This window comes from Lipophrys pholis (genome assembly GCF_963383615.2).
Source record: "Lipophrys pholis genome assembly, chromosome: 5".
Taxonomy (NCBI): Eukaryota; Metazoa; Chordata; class Actinopteri; order Blenniiformes; family Blenniidae; genus Lipophrys; species Lipophrys pholis.
The window spans coordinates 6,023,162-6,039,299 of record NC_137628.1 but is presented as its reverse complement, the minus strand read 5'-3'; the positions used below and the strand labels follow the sequence as shown (position 1 = coordinate 6,039,299).

At 44.9% G+C, this 16,138-nt stretch overlaps 1 protein-coding gene across 1 annotated transcript in view; it reads right to left on the bottom strand.

The window, feature by feature from the left end:
• The window catches only part of htt (huntingtin), a 33,764-nt gene that overhangs the window by 6,995 nt on the left and 10,631 nt on the right, over positions 1-16,138 (bottom strand). Inside the window, exons 16-56 of the mRNA XM_080463357.1 lie at positions 15,376-15,534; positions 15,199-15,296; positions 14,979-15,118; positions 14,788-14,851; positions 14,536-14,636; positions 14,244-14,390; positions 14,045-14,165; positions 13,764-13,909; positions 13,487-13,668; positions 13,171-13,388; positions 12,952-13,078; positions 12,746-12,870; positions 12,546-12,656; positions 12,303-12,380; positions 10,537-10,760; positions 9,975-10,053; positions 9,713-9,874; positions 9,580-9,635; positions 8,845-8,993; positions 8,477-8,613; positions 8,273-8,389; positions 7,989-8,111; positions 6,970-7,229; positions 6,747-6,889; positions 6,418-6,646; positions 5,660-5,801; positions 5,359-5,538; positions 5,094-5,270; positions 4,929-5,005; positions 4,005-4,140; positions 3,804-3,926; positions 3,472-3,679; positions 3,226-3,371; positions 2,374-2,551; positions 2,191-2,286; positions 1,922-2,106; positions 1,714-1,840; positions 1,473-1,576; positions 474-628; positions 248-387; positions 60-145 (exon numbers count right to left, since the gene is read on the bottom strand). Of these exons, the coding sequence (XP_080319483.1) occupies positions 60-145; positions 248-387; positions 474-628; positions 1,473-1,576; positions 1,714-1,840; positions 1,922-2,106; positions 2,191-2,286; positions 2,374-2,551; positions 3,226-3,371; positions 3,472-3,679; positions 3,804-3,926; positions 4,005-4,140; positions 4,929-5,005; positions 5,094-5,270; positions 5,359-5,538; positions 5,660-5,801; positions 6,418-6,646; positions 6,747-6,889; positions 6,970-7,229; positions 7,989-8,111; positions 8,273-8,389; positions 8,477-8,613; positions 8,845-8,993; positions 9,580-9,635; positions 9,713-9,874; positions 9,975-10,053; positions 10,537-10,760; positions 12,303-12,380; positions 12,546-12,656; positions 12,746-12,870; positions 12,952-13,078; positions 13,171-13,388; positions 13,487-13,668; positions 13,764-13,909; positions 14,045-14,165; positions 14,244-14,390; positions 14,536-14,636; positions 14,788-14,851; positions 14,979-15,118; positions 15,199-15,296; positions 15,376-15,534 (5,756 nt within the window). The remainder of the gene's footprint in view (positions 1-59; positions 146-247; positions 388-473; positions 629-1,472; positions 1,577-1,713; positions 1,841-1,921; positions 2,107-2,190; positions 2,287-2,373; positions 2,552-3,225; positions 3,372-3,471; positions 3,680-3,803; positions 3,927-4,004; positions 4,141-4,928; positions 5,006-5,093; positions 5,271-5,358; positions 5,539-5,659; positions 5,802-6,417; positions 6,647-6,746; positions 6,890-6,969; positions 7,230-7,988; positions 8,112-8,272; positions 8,390-8,476; positions 8,614-8,844; positions 8,994-9,579; positions 9,636-9,712; positions 9,875-9,974; positions 10,054-10,536; positions 10,761-12,302; positions 12,381-12,545; positions 12,657-12,745; positions 12,871-12,951; positions 13,079-13,170; positions 13,389-13,486; positions 13,669-13,763; positions 13,910-14,044; positions 14,166-14,243; positions 14,391-14,535; positions 14,637-14,787; positions 14,852-14,978; positions 15,119-15,198; positions 15,297-15,375; positions 15,535-16,138) is intronic.

The following is a 16,138-nucleotide window of genomic DNA, read 5'->3' as shown; positions in this document are numbered from 1 at the left end:
AAACATTAACCCGTGATAAATACCAACGGATGGCCGTGATCTCGCTCAAGCTTTCATACCTGCCCCAGCTTGTAATCCATGTTGCCCATTTCCCTCTCGGTGTTAATCTGAAGCAACAGCTTCTCGTGGCTGATCAGCGTACCTGCTGAAATGAACACAAGCAACAAATTTACTCTCACGAAATGAACAAGTACTTGATGTTAGAAGATTTCCAAGATTTGAGGACTGAGTTTAGTTTGTGTGTTACCTGCAGAGGCGGCTGACAGTGAGGGAACGGGGTCCCAGGCGTGGTACGGGTGATGTGTGTGGACATTATCTCTCTTTGACACAAGAGCCTGAATCTCTCGCTCCACCTCTCCCCTTATCACAGCAAGTTTTCTCCCAAACCTGAACACACGCAAATAAAACCCTCACTATCTGCCTCATGGTGTTGTTGAGCTGCCAGACGGGTAACAGACGAGCGGCAGACCTACCGTGTCTCCAGCGCTTTAAGGCTCTTGTTGCGGGGCTGCTGTTCCAGACAGCTGACTGCAGGGTTGCCGGCAGTGGGCAGGGTCATGGCACTCAGCACCAGGCTGGTGATGGCCTGCACGGCTAGCACATTCAACTGGGTACGCTCCAAATCCTCCTAGAGAGAAATACATACACAATGAAGATTGTAGAAAAGGCAAGTACGAAAATAAGGAGACATTTACAACACAAAACAAAATCCAATGTTGCCTTCAGAAAATAAATGGCGGGAACTAAGTGAGCCATTGTTCTAGTGCAGTGGTGACAAACCCTTTTTACTTCAGGGGTCACATACAGCGCAAGAGGCCGGACCAGTAAACTAGTGCCATAATCACCTTTAGAAGTACAATTTAAAGTTTGTATTTGTTGTGGGGCAGAGTATATGTGGTGAAAATGTCAATATTTTGGCAAAACCAAACAATTACTATGAATAATTACTACAATCTCAATGAAATTCAGAACTGTTGCATTGTTGATGTTTTTACAAACTCCCCTTGACAGCATGGCTTAGAGGCTAATGCTAGTTTGCTAGCTGTCCTGGCAGGATCACTGATGGCTCACCGCCGGTCTTATTGTTAATTAATGTTTTCTTTCTACTTGGTGGTTTGGCCGCATTTGAGCCTCTTTGCAGGACGGTTTTGGTCCACGTTTGGTCCAGGATTGACACTCCTGTTCTCGTAGCATTTATGGACAGAAAAATAATCGAGGTATGAAAGTAGATGAAAACCTATACGTTTGACACAGTGGCATTGTGCAATGTAGTGAGGCGTCAGTCGTGAAATATCTGACATCTCAGGCTGTCTGAACACGTGACACTGAACCCCTCTCATTGTATAACATAAGACCAGATTTGAAGCTTAATTGCCTGTTTCCCATCTGCTAGTCAGTATCACAATGCTGGCTTTCATCTCACTAACCAGGATCATGCTTCGTAGATTACATTTCCTAGGTTCTACATTCACCTCCTGTTGAGTCTCCTCCTCCTGGTCCATAGTGATGGGTTGGGTGACCAGCACCCCCAGCAGAGTGGCCCAAGTCTCCTCAAACTGAGTCCTACTGCTCCAACCTAAACACAGCAAATCAATCAGTGGAAATACAAGTATAACTCGGAGCAGAGAAAGAAATGTTAACAGTGAATGTCGTAAAAAGTACAATGTGGTGAGATCGTATACTGAGACAATAAGGGGGAATGTGCTTTTGTACCGAGTGTGTTGATGCGATAGAGAAACTCTCTGAAGACATCCTTTTCCTGCAAGAAGTCCACTGGGATCTCAGGCAAAGTTGTACCGAACTCTCCTCCTGGCTGAGGGGACCAGCCCAGTTTCCAAACCTGACAAGACACACACAGCAGTTAAATAACACAAACACACTCGTGTATCTGAACTGTGCTCCATTCATTTCAAACACTGACCAGTGGAGGTACTCGGGTGTAGCTGTTGACCAAAGGCAGACGAGACAAACTTATAACGATGTTGCGCAACGTCGGTGTGAGAAAAGCGGGAAATTCAATGTTTCTATGGTGACCAAGGGAAAGAACGCTCTGCAGGCCTTCCACCAACTCCGCCATGATCTCACACGCCTGCCACTCACACATATCTGTAACACACAAGGACTGTTAGAACTTTGCAGACTTTTAGTTAATGTGAAGAAATCGGACATTGCTTTGAAATGATTACTCACGATCAGCACGTGCTGAATCCACCTGGTCTTCTTCAGCGTCTCCCTTAGATTTTTTCTTCTCTGGATACAGCAGCTGGTCACCAGGACTCACAGCCACTGTGACGCCAGAGTAACACATTTCAAAACTAAAGAAATGACACATTGAAAGCACTTAAACAGATGCGTGTTAAGTGCTTTTCTGACCTGCAGCAATAACGAGGTGCAGGCAGTAGATGAGGGAGCAGGTGTGTGTGCTGTACTCCGGGGTGGAGAGCTTGTTCCAGACACAGGGCTGCTGCAGAGCCAGACACAGACAGGACAGAGCCCACTGCAGGTCCACGCTGAGGGGCAGGCGGTCCTGGAGTAGATGCCACACGACGACCTGGGTGGACATCGTTATGATATGAGACTAGAAGATGGATTAAAACACAACCTCTCTGAAAAGCTGCTTCTACGTGTGCAAACAGTTGTTCTTTACATGCGAATGTAGAAGGACAACAACAACGTTTGCCTCCAGAGTGTCATGACTCCCGGTCCATATTCTCCTGGGACTTGGTAGTTTTACAGTCGACAGTCACCGCAATAACAATCCAACATGGTCATCTGTCTGTACGAATGTTTGTTTACTCCCATTGTTGATGTTTACAGCATATTGTTCTCTGCACATGCGTGTGTGGTTTCATTATAAATAAAATGAACAACAGCAGCAACTAGTGGCTCTACATGAAAACTACATATTTTTCAGCATTTCTGCTTTCTCGGTGTAAACAGACATCGTTTTCCAAATTTTGCCATGCAAACACCAAACTTTTATGAATTGAAAAGTAAAAAACGATACGTTTTGACTTGAAACGTTGTCGTGCAAATGGGATCTGCAGCTGTAGTAGTGCTTATAGATCCTGTTTGCAGCACATGTGCTATCAAGGCATTATTCGTTTGTGGAGATTTTGTGTATTTCAAATAATTTAAATGACACTGACTGAAGTGGGCAGGTTTCAAAACTTGAGTGATATACAGACATTAGAGAGCAGAACATCAGAACATGTCTGGTTTCACCTCTGCGGCAGTGCAGGTGAACGTGGTGATGAGATGCTCCTTGTCAGAGGGAATACGCAGTGAAGACGGCAGCTGGCTCACGCTTAGCAGATACTGGGACAGCGCTCGGCAGAGCGACAAGACCCGGGGATAGAAACCTGGCTCATCTGAAAGAGGCCGTCAATCATGCAAAATACAGAGTTAATATTCAAAAGTTATATGTGGAATGAGTTAAGACTGAACGCCAACTCCTTGTCCTTCTCTTACCATAAACGACGCCCAGCTTGTCCCAGTACGGCTGTGTTTGTGGAGGTGGCAGGAAGGACTGGTGAGGGGCAGGAAGTGACCCGGTTACCCCCGCTAGTTGCTCGAGGGTCACCTGCAAGGCTGTCTCTAACAAAAGTGACCCTTGACCCCGTGCTAACCTCTGCATTCCCATACTCAGACACGGACACAGCAAGCCGAGATTGAAATCCTGGACAAAAACAACAGAGGCAATATGTTACATGTATATAAGTATTTAGGCACATTGTTGAAGGGTTTGATTACATGGGAATTTGTACTTTTCCACCATCTTGTATCAAGTCCATCAGCATTACCTTGCAGCTCATGATACTGAGGAGATCTGAAGGAGGTAGTTTGGTAAGAAGTTCTGTCGTCTCCAACAAAGAAACGTCTCCACGAAGACAACACTGAGACTTCACCAGAGCAACATACCACTCCTAAAACAAAACACACATGTGGGATTAGTTGGATAATCTAGCTCTCTGTGCAAAATTCAATTGTGTGTAATTCCTCACCTTGTCTGCAATGACTAGTTCAGGGGCGGGGGGAGGATCCCCATCCAGGGGGTGAGAGGTCACAGGAGGGGAGGGGCTGTTCGCATCAGTTACTGTGGCTCTGAACCTGTCTAGCAGGGAGTAAAACCTCTGATGTCTGCGGCAAAGAAACAGAGCAGGAGGCATATTAAATCACTGCAATGTGACAGATCTGTTCTGATAACTGAAATCCCATAATCAGCAGGTAATAAAACATTCTCGAATGACAAAGAAAATAAGATCAGATACCACATTTAATAACCAAGATGAGATATACTAAAAAGAGCATTAAAGTTAGAGTTTTGGTGGGTAAAAACAAGTCCCTATTTATATGACAACGTTTCAAGTATCGTTTTTGCGTTTTCTAACATGTAGTTGGCATACCAGCCACTATTGGGTGCTGTTGGTTGTTTTTGTAAAAAAAAACACATACTTGCATGTGCAGAGAACAATACGCTACAAGCATTAACAATGGGAGTACACAGACATTCGTATGGACAGACGAAGTTGGATTGTTATTACGGTGACTGTTCACTATAAAACTACCAAGTCCCAGGAGAACTTGAACTGGGAGTCATGACACTCCGGAGGAAATCCTTGTTGTCACTATCCATCTACTGAGCATGTGCAGAAGAACTACTTACTCACAGCCGTGATGCGCAATCGCAGTCACATTGTTCTAGTGAGGTTTTGCCTAGTTTTCAAAACGTTGCATTTTCTATGATTGCAAGCACTGTTATCATGTGAACGGACTCCCAAAACACTCCGAAAGTTTTCTATCTTCACTTGAAAACGTTGTCGTGTAAATCTGGCCAAAGAAGCAAAGACTGATCAATATGGGAATGCTTTGCTTCAAACTTCAACCTCAGTGCTTTACTGAATATCGCAGTCATGCATCAAGGTTACCTCTGCGCCAAGCCGCTGGTCTGGAGGTATTCTTGGATCCTGTCCAGTTCCTCCACTGGCAGCTGAGCTCTACTGTTCTGGAGGAGAAGGACCGACATGATAAGAGATATGAGAGACAGCACTCAGAAATATGTGTCTAACAAAGAAAGACACAAACTAAACTACCTGCAGCGTCTCGGCGAGCAGCATCTCCACCCTGCGACATGCCAGCGTGTCCACCATGCGAGCCAAAACTCTGAATGGAGTATTGAGGAGCTTGTCCACATAAAGCATGAGCAGCGATCCAGACTGACTGAGGTGAATCCCTTCCAAGCACTGCAAAGTCTTCTTCAGCATGGTGGGCTGCCAAGAAAAACAGATGAGAGTATGAAATACAATGACAGCATATTGAATCTCTGAGTCATGAGAAAGTGTCGCTCTTCATACATACAGTGCTGAGGTTGTCACAGCGGGACTGGATGGCCTGGATGAATAGGCCACTGGCCGCTGAGTTACGGTGGACAGCGCTGATGAAGTCCTGCACCGGAGGCTCATGGGACAGGCTGATGAGGTCACGCACGTGGTTGACAATCAGCCAAGTGAGATGCTCAGAGTCATGGAGGTTCTGACACTGAGGAAGAATGGAAGAGCAGGAGTCCATTATTTTCTTCTTTTTTAGATCCGACTTCAGTGTGTTGTGGGTAAAGTGTCATTTGAGTGAATGTGTATTCAAAGTATTTTAACAGCCTCACCACATAGTCACAAAAGAGGATCAGAGCGCCCCTGCGTACGATCTCTCTGTTGACCATCGCCAACCGTGACTCAGGCTTGTCCTCTTCCCCTTCCCCGGAGGAATGAGGGCTCAGCAACTTTGTGCACGAGAGGCTCTGCCTTCTGTAGAAGGAAGAAAGATTAGATGTACACAAGGTGGATTTAAAAAGTGCTTCTAATCCATTCATTTTGTAGAGGGCCGACACACAATCACGTTCACAGATTTAGACTCCTTCCATTTTCACATGAAATGTTAATTAAATGGTTTCCCATTTAGACGATTTGCAAACGATGCAAGTTTACATGGCTACAGCAGAAACACTGAAAAACAAGTAGTTTTCCTGTTGGGCCACTAGTGGGTTCTGTTGGTTGTTTTTGTTAAGAAAACATACACACATGAGCGCCAAGGACAATACACAATAAACATTAACAATGGAAGTACACAGACTTTTGTATGGATAGACGATCAAGTTCACTTGTTGTTACGGTGACTGTCAACTATGAAACTACCAAGTTCCAGGAGAACATGGAGTGGGAGTCATGACACTCAAGAGAAAAGATTGTGGTTATTGTCAATCTAACTGAGCATGTGCAGAGAAACTATTTACTACAGCCGTGACATGCATGCACAGTAGCAGCGTTTTCAAGAGGTTGTGTTTTCAGTGGATCCGAACTCTCTGCTACAGACACAGTATCTCCACGGAGAGAGCAAGTTGCTGCCGTCTCCCTCAGTTCTTACCGGGGCGTCTGATGGACCTCTGTCCACCAGGAGTAGTTGGTGTAGTTGATGATGAGGAGGACCTGACACCACAGGAGCACCAGCGAGGGGTGAGTGGTGATGAGGCACTGCACCATGCTGTTCAGGCCCTCTAATGGGTAGAAGAGGCTGGCTTCAGCACCCGTCTGTCCACCAACTCCTTCACCCTTCAGGAGCCGGCTGGCTGCAGCCGTGATTCTGCGAAACATTCCTGAGGAAACAAAAAGGAAAAATAAAAAAGTCCCGTATTTTTAAAACATGAAAAGATTCAAATGTACTAGCATTTTTTATAGTGCTTCTGAAGTTCTCACCACTTTTGAAGACGTGTATCAGACACATGAGCAGCGTGCCCAGCTGCTGGCAGTAGAAGGTGTGCTGCTGCTCAGTGATGTCCACTTTAACCTGCCTGGTGGAAATATCATCCAGCAACACACCAACCAGCTGGAGCAGGAACCTAAACGAGGAGGGAAAGTAAATTTCAGGAAAAGCTGGAAGAGAAACATCCACCACCAGACAGTAAATACGGTCACTGACCTGGCGAAGGTTTCCTCCGGTGGAGCCTTCTGTGCCTCTCCATTAGATTCCTGGTTTCCGAGTGTGTCAGCAGGAGGAAGACCGCTGGAGGAGGGGCTCTGCTGGTGCAGGTGGCGAATGGTGTGGCAGGAGAGGAGGTGCGGGGAGAGCGAGAGCTCGTGGATCCGAGACAGGACGATGTCCTCTGTGGACTGGGAGACGAGTACCCGGAGTACTGCCAGGATACCAGACACCCACAGCTGGACGGTGGCAACAGATGCCTGTGAGGAACCAAAAACTTTAGAAAAACCTTGAAATAAAAAGTTGAAGTGGTGTTTGGTGAAATCAAACAGGACATTTGGTCACAAGCTTCTTACCATGTGTTGGGAGCACCTGAGAAAACTTAACATACCCTAACAGGATGGCCGATTAGCTCATTTTAGACATTTTCAAATAAATTTCATTAAATCGATCACCTTAAAAAATTGTACTTCCTGTCTATGAAGCTTTGAATGGTCTTGGGGCGAAATACCTCTGAGATTTACGAGTAAAATATGAATCATCCAGAACCCCGCGGTCGTCAGGAAGAGATTTACAAAGTGTTTTCAGAGTCAGAAGAAATGAGGTGAAGTAGCTTTTAGTTACTACGCTCCTCAACCGTGAAACAAATGTCCTGCTGACACACACACTTCTTTTAAAGAAGGACGGACTTAAAATGCTAGAATTTGCTCAGGCTTTCCATTGAACAATTATGACTGATTTTAATACCATTATCTTAATCGTTTTTACTATTATTTATTCTCCATTTAATGCCTTTCTTAATCTCCCCGTTTTTATGAGTGTCCTTTAATTCCTTGCCAAGTTTTGTGAATTTCATTGTGTTTGAATGGTGCCAGATAAATAAATCTGCCTTGCATTAAGGAAAAAAGTATGACAATGAATTGAATGATTTCTGACTGTCTTAACACGTACTAAAATGGAGAACGAGCATCCCATCACAGTTACTGACCAAACGTCTGTTATCAGACAAGGTGTCTCACCATTGTGGCCGGGATGGTGAACATACTCTTTAGCAGCATGTCAACAGGTCTGAGAGAGGAAGGAGCCACCGATTCAAACAGTGTGTTCAACACTCCTAACGCCTCCGGAGAGTCCAGATGCATCTGTGAGGAAACGAATCAAATGTGCTCATTAAAAAAAAAAATTATAAATCATTAAAAAAACACACAATCCTCCACATCATTTGGGTACGCACACTGCAGACTAATTGAATATGAACACATTAAACAAGATGATAAACAAACTCCCGCTCATGTTTTCAAACCTGCTGTTTAGCGATCATAGGAAGTATGACGTCTGCGATCTGTCTGGAAAGTCTCTTCCACTTGTCTTCGTTTTCTTTGTGGCACTGCTGCAGAACGAGGATGAACATCTCCAACACCTGCAAGCAACATGGGACCATACATGTCAAGAAAAGCGTTTCTCCAGCGTGTGACTGGATCTGCCGGCTTACACCAAGTGAACGTACCTGGTGGTGCTGTACGAGTCTGAGGAGCATGGAGACCACCACCTCTTTCTGCGTGTCCAGCTCTTTGCCCGCGTCTGCTTTGTTCGAGCCCCTCAACACAAACAGGTCGTGAACTATTGGCTGCAGCGCAGGGATGGCTGGAGGAGGACGACATTACATTCATATATTACATGGCTGTGGGCACGTAGAAAAGATACCTTGTGAGATGTGCCTCCAAGTTGTTTATGGACTTGTATCTATACACAGAACTGCTATTTGTATTTTTTGTTGCCATTCTATAAAGTACATATGATATTATATTCTGAATATTTTTTTAATTATGCCTTACATACATAGAACGAGTGGTGTGTGAGATTTGAATTAATTACCGTGTGTGACAGCTTTCCTGCCGCTGGCCATGATGCCGTCACACAGCTGGATGATCTTTGGGATGCTGATGATCTGCTTTGAATGGTATCGCTCGTAAGACAACAGGACCAGAAAGAAAAAGATGTTGGGAATGATCGCCTCGGAGTCTCTGTGAGAAAACCAAAAGTTCTGTTAGTTTAGAGCAGGGATGTTAAACACAGTTTAGCTCAGGGGCCACATACAGCCCAATTTCACGTAGAGTGGGCCGGACCAGTGCCACAAGAACCTTAAAATTTTAACTTTTGTTTTGCAGAGTATATTTGATTAAAATATCTATATCTTCACAATCTCAGCCTAAAGTCAATTTTAATGAAACATTCTGGGGCAAAATACAGTGAAATTTAAAAAACAAAAAAAAAATTCTATTGCTGTTGACTGAGCACATTTTTACAAACTCTCCCTAACAGCATGGCTTTGAGGCTAGCTTGATAGCAACGAGGTAGGTAGCTTCCATGTCGATATTTCAAGAGTCTCAGTGCTGTGCTGTGTCTGCTACTCTTAAAAAGTTTAAAGGGGATTTTTTTATTTTTTATAAATCAATGTTTTCTTTGAGAGTTTTTTCAATTTGCTCAGTGGCTTGGCCATATTGAAGCCTCTTGAGGGCCCACCTGCCTTATGTTTGACACCCCTGGTTTAGAGACTGTTCTTATAGTAGTACAGTTTCATATAACACGAGATCTACAGAGACAAGTTACCTGAACTGCCCCACTTCAATGTACTCAAACTGCTTCAGGACGAAGCCTATGAACACCTGAAACATACAGAAATATTGGAGTGAGATAAACTCTACGATCTGAAGGTTTATGCAGCCGCGTGTTGGTGCCTCACCTGATCCGAGTCGAGCAGGCAGTAGTTGACCCTGAGCTGCACAAGCTGAGCGAGCAGGTCCAACACCTGCCTCTGCAGGGCCACAGAGGTGCTGGTGGTGTACTGCTTCAAAGCTTTGATCACCAGAGGCTCAAACAGTCGGATGTGGTTGTGAATGGCATTCTGAGAGTGGGGGGGTGGGGGGGAGACAGAGGGAACCGCAGCTTTCAGATCTGCAGTACTTGGTGTTTTGATCTCCAGCATGTGTTGTTGCCGACAGTACCTTGTCTCCTCTGTGACGCGTCGCGTTAGCGATGTTGGACCTCAGCTGGGTGGAAGCTTTCTGAATCACATCGAACCAACTGAAAGCGACAGAAAACCACTTGATGACGTCCTACATGAGCTTCACTTAAAGCCCCCACATACTCCCTTTTTGAAGCCATAAGAACAAGAAGAAAATTCGGCAATGACGTCAGCCAGCTGACTGGTCTGGTTTTAACTGCAGGGGCCGACAGCTTTGAGTGATGCGTTCAGGTGCATCACGTAAGTCCATCCTCCGACATGTGAAAGAGCTGCGGGGCTCTTACAGTAGCGAGGTTACAAGCTAAATATGATTAAAATATGACTGATAGTTATTAGCGAGCTGGAACACGCATGCGCAGTTGAAGTTTCGGCAGTGCGGCACCCACATAGTTCGGCCAGGACGGTGGGGCCAGACGAACCAAATTTCTTGAAATGACGTCATTTTGTTCGGCAGGACCCCTCAGTGCCGAACTGTCTTCTTGTTCTTATGGAGTATGAATCGGCCTTTACACAAACCTACTGGTTATTTGAATACAACTCACCCAGAAGTGTCCTGGTCCTGTTCGGCCTGCACCATGTTACGGAGGCTGGCGTCGGCCAGAGCCTGGGTGAAGTGCGTGTATGGAGCCATGAAGCAGTAGTGGTAGAGTCCCGGACGGAGGCTGGAGGAGCCGAGGCGGAGCGCCTTGCCCTGGGAGCGGCTGGGCCCACTCAGGACCCCCTCGTACTGGGACGCCAGGTTGGTTCCGAACAGGGTTTTCAACAGCTAAAGAAAAAAACATCAACTATTAGAGCTAAATTAAACATCTAAATAATATTCACCTTCAAAAATAACATCTCTATTTTCAACCTTGATTATATCCATCAATTAGATTTGTAGTTACTGTGAAGACAAAACCACACTGCATTAGTTAGAATATCTGTACAGAGTCTCCCTTTTTGACTGGGAAAAAAATCTTTGAAAGTGTGAATTTGAAAAGGAGGGCTGTGGGTTATATGAAACTCAAGAAGATGGCAAAAATCTGCCATTAAAACCTTCTAAATTATTCAAAGTTGCATCTTAAGGCACATCTATCAATAACAAACCCTGGAAAATTTTGTTTTTAAAAGTTGTTCTTGTTGCTATTTGGGACAGAAAATTAAAAGATCTGCTAAAGCCACAAACACATGGAAACTGCAGCAATAAAAACAACTGTCCAACATGGAAATGGTCACAGAAATCTGACTTCAAATATTTGTTAAGAAGTACAATGTAGATGCTGGTAAATGACTGCAAAAAAAACATGTAAAAAAAATATAATATTAATAATATATTCCCAAACCTCAATGAACTGCTTGCATTGTTGTTATGGCTGGAAAATCTCCCAGGTTAAAAATCTGTTTTGGTTTATATTGATATTTATTATAGTACCACTGCTGCCAACGCCGCCTCCAGTATCAACAGTAAATGTCAACCAGAAGACCGTCAGCTATTACGAGCGTATGTGTTTTTTCACTTGAATGAAACCATTTTCAGTTTTTACATTTTAGACTGTTCTGCTTGCGATAATGTTCAAGGTGTTTAAGTAAAGAGCAGGTAAAAAATAATCCAGGTTTTGTAGAGGGAGAAACTTGAAGTTTTCATTGCTGCTTTGCATAGAGTTTAAATGTGAAGCATCAAGAGAAAGAAAGGTTCTATTCTGCCTCCACAATGGTAAAGACAAAAACAACGTGTGGAAGCCAAACCAGAAACCACAAAAGATTCTCAGAGCAAAACAGAGTTTTTGCTCGTTTCCTGAATAGTTTAGCTTCTAAACAGGCACTGGTATGAAAAGGAAACTCAACATGGCTACAGAACAGGACACCCACAATGGTGGAAAACAATCCATTCCCTCAAAGTCATCGGATCACATTTTCCCCTCTTATGGCTTTGACTTCACAAAAGTTATGAGTATTTTCTTGAGGGTGCTTCGTTCAACAAGAGAAATGTTATTCTGTCCTCAATGCATGCTACTTGTGTTGCTGAGATAATACATTTCAGCTGCATCTCGATAGGCTGTTGGTAGCAGAAGAACTTTAACTTATGAGGATATTATGTGTCTCCGTCGACTTCGGGGCGTCAATGAGTCAGTTGGCCAAACTGAATATTGAATGTATGGGACCATCGCACAGGGAAACCGATAGCTCTGCAGGCCCTGTCGGCAGGAACCAGCCTCACTCTGTGTGGAGTCACAGCGGTATCGGCACACTGCTCAGTGCAAAAACCATAAAGACCACCACACACACACACACAAAGTGACAGGAGGAGGCAGAAACACAGATTACTGACCTGTTGGACGCAGACTGTCGCCATTGTAGGTTCTCTGGAGAAACAGGACTTGAGGTAGCCCAGAATTTCCTCCACACACTGAAAAACAAATGTTTGTTTAGGTTCCTGTTCAGGTTAAACACAAACTGACTTTCCCTAGTAGTGACAAAAATAACTTTCACCCATCAGCTTGTTAAATGATGCAAGTTCATCTTCGATAGTTCCAGTTTTATAATGTTTATAACGTAGACGAGCCATGTTTACCTTGCTGATGTCGTGCAGTGTTGCCAGCTCCAGCAGCTGACACAGAACGTCTAAAGCGGACCGCAGGAAACCTCCAAACTTCTCCTGCTGGCCGTGGAGGTCCAGCGTCACCTGTAGGTTAAAGAGCAACTGTTACCATGAAGCTTCAAGCAGAAACAAACGTTGTTCAACACGTTAGTTAACGAGATAAAAGCTGTGACCTTGTAATTGGCGTGCGTCGCCTTGAGCACATCGTAGAGCTTCAGGTAGGGTGGTAGGTGGTAAAAGCTTCCCAGAGTGGTGGATTTGTTTACAGCTGCTGATCCTGTGCCGTCACTCGGTCTGCCTGCTCACACCAAAGCATCTTGATAACGTCACACTGAAGCAGCGTTCAAACCTGTATCAACTCGGCGAGGTGTGATCGTACCTGTGTTGACCTCATTACTCTTCTTTGGGCTCATTGGGGCGGCGCCCGGCTCCGCGGCGTCCTTCTCTTTGCCTTTCCTGCGTATCGGGCTGAGGGACGGCGTGTTACTCAAAGATGGAAGAGCAGCCTGAAAGGTGGGAACAGAACACTCAGCTCTCAGTAACTGCCTTTAAAAGGAGAATCACAGTTGTAAAGTGGCACGTGGAACATGAGCCTCGCCTTCACCGCTGGTCCTGGTGGTGTGTCGTCCAGCACATGCGCACAGATGTTGAGGACCTTCAGCAGATGGGAGAAGAGTTGTTCCACCATGCACACCAGGGAGCGTTCGGACAGTGCGGCCCAGGGTTCCTCCATCTTATTGGGGCCTGCGGTGGTGTTCCCGCTGCTGGTTTCCTCCTCTCCGGCCCAGGGGTTGCGCATGCATTTCGGAGCCACAGCTAGGAGAACGATGATAAGAGCAGCTTCTTTTTAACAACTGGGCATTTTCCTTTCAGTATAAAACTGAGGGTATGTTTGTTTGTTTTTTTAAACCTACCAGCAAGCAGGTTACCAGAAAGCAACAGTGCATCTTGATGTGAAGAGAGATCGAGTGGAAACCAGGCAGAGGAGAGCAGAGAAAGCACCATGTTGGCCATCCCCACGGTGAGAGTCCTGCGCTCAGTGTCTGGAGCCGACGAGGTGGCTGATGAAGCGGGAGCACTGCTGGGCTGTGACAAACTGCACCACACACAAAGAACAAAAAGTCTTTACAAAGTAATAAAAGCAAGCTAAAAAAAAAAATGACTGGAACGGTATTCACAGATGAGACAAACCTGAGGGTCCTGCCCCTGCTGCGGTGAAGACTAGAACGGGAGGAAAAGCTGCTACTGGAGCTCACGTAGCCACAGTGCCAGCCTGTGCTCCAAGTGCCCACTGGAAAGTTTGTAGCTAGAAGACACAAAGCCTCACAGCAGCCAAACTACACAGAGACAGAGAGACAGAGACAGAGACAGAGACAGAGACAGAGACAGAGACAGAGAAAAAAAAAAGCATAATTTAGATTTCATATACCAGACCCTGCTACAGGAAATGAAAGTTCTTGTTGAAGACTTACAGTCAGTGCTCTGGAGGTAGATGAGGTGAAAGCGTGGGAGACGGCAGTTACAACTCTGGACAGGTTGTTCTCCAGAGTCACATCAGATACCGAGGTGGAGAAGTTGAAGCCTCGGTACATTCTGGAAACCAGGACAAGCGTCAGAGCACTCGAACCCTGTACTAATCTCCAGTCGAAGCTGAAATGAAGCCTGTTTTACCTTGTGATTGTGCTAACTGTGAACTGGGAGGGGGGCTGTGTCTCGTGCATGAGCAGCTGCAGGTAGACTGAACTCTGGTCCCGGGCGATCGCCACCACGGGGTCTACCTGGCCCTGATCGCAGTCGTAGAACAATCTGGAAACCAGTCTTATCGGCAAAAAAAAGCACAGAAATAACTCAGAATTAGAGGATGTAAGGAAAATGGAACAAACATTCAATTGAGCAGTAGCCAGTCTACAGTGCAGGGCCATTTGTAAATACTTCATGATACAGTATATTGAGAGATAAATACCTGCTGACAGCAGATGCAGCCACATGTCTCACTCTGGGATCATCATCTCCCAACAGTTGGATAACAACATCGTGCAGGACCCTGTCTTGTAGTCGAAGACACTGAAAATAAACATTATGATATAAATTCAGAGTCAAAGCCTTAACGCTCATTACCTGAGATAACAAACATGTCCTGGGTATCTGTGAGTTTAGAAAAACATTTAGGACATGACTTTTGCAGAGCAATGAACACAAAGAGTGCAGAACTTACCCTGGTGTAGTGATGATCACCTTTGTGTAACGCATCAGTTTTCCTCTCCAAGAAATTAACTAATCTAGAACACAGGAAAGAGTACAAATCTTTAATGTTATGTTACATTTTTATGGATATATTCACTGGCTTAGAGAAACCTGGACCAGGTTACAGGACACAAAAATATTAAGATATTAAATCAATCCTACCGGAAGTCTAACTCAGCCAGGGTTTCTAAGAGTTCGGTCCGAACGAGCCAATAGGAAGAATCCTTGAGAGCGAACAGGTTGATCACCAGCTGCAAGCCGAGCTCACTCAGCGTGCTGCTGCACACCGTCATGATGCAGTGCTGAAACAAACAAAAGTCTTTTCTCAGACTCAAACACTAAGCGCACGCATTTCTGTCGTACTCGTCTCTCTCGTCCTTACCCTCACTGCAGAACACGCCATCTTACAGGTGACAGAGGATTCATCTTTCAGAGTCTTCTGGAGCAAAGGCACCAAGTCCACCAGGGACAGAGGGTTACCTGAAGAGCAGAGAAACAGGCGATAGAAACGCAAACTCATCTCACAACACCAGAAACACACACACACAAACACACTAACCTGTTGCGCTTTGCACACTGGCCAGCCAAGTGTGTATGTTGTAACGTGTTTTTGTGAGCGCAGCCTGTATGATGGCTCCACAGAGGATGGCTGTGGCCCCCCTGATCTGAGGGTCACCATGTTCGATTAGTCTCAGAACGTCACTGATATACTGCTGCTCTGCAAGCGGACAGACGGAGAGAGCGTGGTCACAGACGGCTCTTTTCACACTAATACAGGTTTGAAAACATTTTGGAACTTTCATCCAATAAAATAATGTCCGACAGCCAATCTTTATTCACACAGTTCACTGCCACACTTTAACATCGGCGCCAACAAGATCACCCATAAAAACCACCTGCATTATTGACCTAAACGTTTTACACACCTATATAAGATAAGATATCCCTTTATTTATCTCGCATGTGGAGAAATTTGCAGTGGTACAGCAGGATAGTACAGAGAAAGAAGCACACATAGCAGGAACTAAAAAAAAGCAGATAAAAATACAATATAATAGAAACAATATGCACACGGTGCCTATAAGTGTGGACATGTACAGAATATGGGGTGGATGTATTGCACAAAAAAGCAGGTAAAAATACAATATAATAGAAGAATATGCACACGGTGCCTATAAGTGTGGACATGTACAGAGTATGGGGGAGAATGTATTGCACAAAAAGCAGATAAAAATACAATATTGTAAAAAAAAAAAAAATGCACACGGTGCCTATAAGTGTGGACATGTACAGAATATGGGGGTGGATGTATTTTACATAGT